This window comes from Gymnoscopelus microlampas (assembly GCF_963454915.1).
Source record: "Gymnoscopelus microlampas genome assembly, chromosome: 18".
NCBI classification, from domain to species: Eukaryota; Metazoa; Chordata; class Actinopteri; order Myctophiformes; family Myctophidae; genus Gymnoscopelus; species Gymnoscopelus microlampas.
Window position 1 is genome coordinate 45,563,978 of NC_139955.1, and position 1,618 is coordinate 45,565,595.

The window sequence follows — 1,618 nt, forward strand, 5'->3', positions numbered from 1 at the left end:
AGGATCTAACCGTTAGATCCACCCCTCCGATTCAACAACTGACAGGCGGCACCCCCAGGCCGTGGGAATTACCGGTGCTGCAGCGACCCAAATTGTCCTCCCGACCTTCGCTCAGCTTCCCACGCCCAAATATGGGCCAACGACTATGTTCATTGATGCTTGGCCGAGCCGGATGCACCATTCATACCGGTGTATCGGTACCTCATCCTTGCGCCACCTGAGCACCCCCCACCTGCCCCTTTTTTATCTTTTTAATTGAATTAAATGTTGTAAATCTCTTTTTTAAACCCAGTGGGACCGATCAGCACCAGATGTTTTGAGCACACTGCCAGTGAGCCACATGGGTACACACTATCTTCTTACAGTGTGGATCTGGAAGAGGTAGCCATCTATCAGGAGGGCCACTCTTGTCTGCCTGCCTGCCATCCCTCAGACACAGAACTTAAAGAATGGACACACACAGTGGTAAAACTACTTAAACCCCCAGCATCTGTAGTGTGGGGAAAGCTTTCGCTGAAAATAGCAGATCGACAAGCTCACAACGCGGTGCGCTGCAAGGTGTTGTGAGCATTGACGATATGCCATTTTCGGCGAAGGCTTTTCCCCAAATAACAGAATACTCAAAATGCACTAGCATAGAGCACTGAGGGACTCCACTTAACCACATATATTTAAGAGTGTTCACACTGGCAGATACGGAATATACAAAGACACAAAGCTATACACAGTATATTTGTCACTTTGTATCTGAAGTTGAAGCCAGCTCAACTTATGTGTAGCGGTTGTAGCAGCTACAGACGTCGGATGTATATATTTGTATCTTCCATTGAAAATGAATGGTAGACTGTAAGACGGTGTATAGCTGGCAGTGTGAACGCCAACACGAGATCGTGGAATGGTTCACTGCCCTCCTCCGTCCATGCGCATGACTTGGTGGATGGTGTTGAAGTTCTGGATCTTGTAGTCGGACAGGGTGCGGTGAGCTTCCAGCGGCTTGCCGCCGTAGATCAGCATCTGCTCCTCGGGGGGAATGCCCTCCTTCTCCTCGATCTTGACCATGACATCCTTGATGTTGTCCCGTGGTTCAACCTCCAGGGCGATGGTCTTGCCGTCGATGACCTTGATCAAGATCTGCATTCCGCCCCTCAGACGCAGCACCAGGTGGACGGTGGATTCCTTCTGGATGTTGTAGTCGGACAGGGTGCGTCCGTCCTCCAGCTGCTTGCCGGCGAAGATCAGCCTCTGCTGGTCAGGGGGAATGCCTTCCTTGTCCTGGATCTTGGCCTTGACGTTCTCGACGTTGTCGCTCGGCTCGACCTCCAGGGTGAGGGTCTTGCCAGTGAGGGTCTTCACAAAGATCTGCATGTTTGTAGATGTTTGAGACGCTAATGTGAACAATGGTCAGGAAATAAAGTCCACTTCCAAATATTATCTATCTAGATTATCTATATTTCAATCAAATATTCTGGTAACAAACTGCAATGACAGCAAACACTCTCTCTATTTTATGTTGGCAGTGATGTCACAGTTAGGTCTGACCTCGCATCGTGATTGGTTAAGAGGCAATGGTTGTAGGCGTCTTTGGTTGGCCTATCAGACACCTTGAGTGGTAGGCGGG

General features: G+C 49.5%; 1 protein-coding gene across 1 annotated transcript; it reads right to left on the reverse strand.

Moving 5' to 3' along the window:
- Positions 1 to 900: 900 nt before the first annotated feature.
- LOC311034094 (polyubiquitin-like) lies at positions 901 to 1,365 on the reverse strand (the record flags this gene model as incomplete). The annotated part of the gene is made up of 1 exon (XM_084041837.1): positions 901 to 1,365. The coding sequence occupies one exon, from the start codon at positions 1,363 to 1,365 to the stop codon at positions 901 to 903; it is 465 nt and encodes a 154-aa protein (XP_083897963.1).
- Between the last annotated feature and the right edge of the window lie 253 nt (positions 1,366 to 1,618).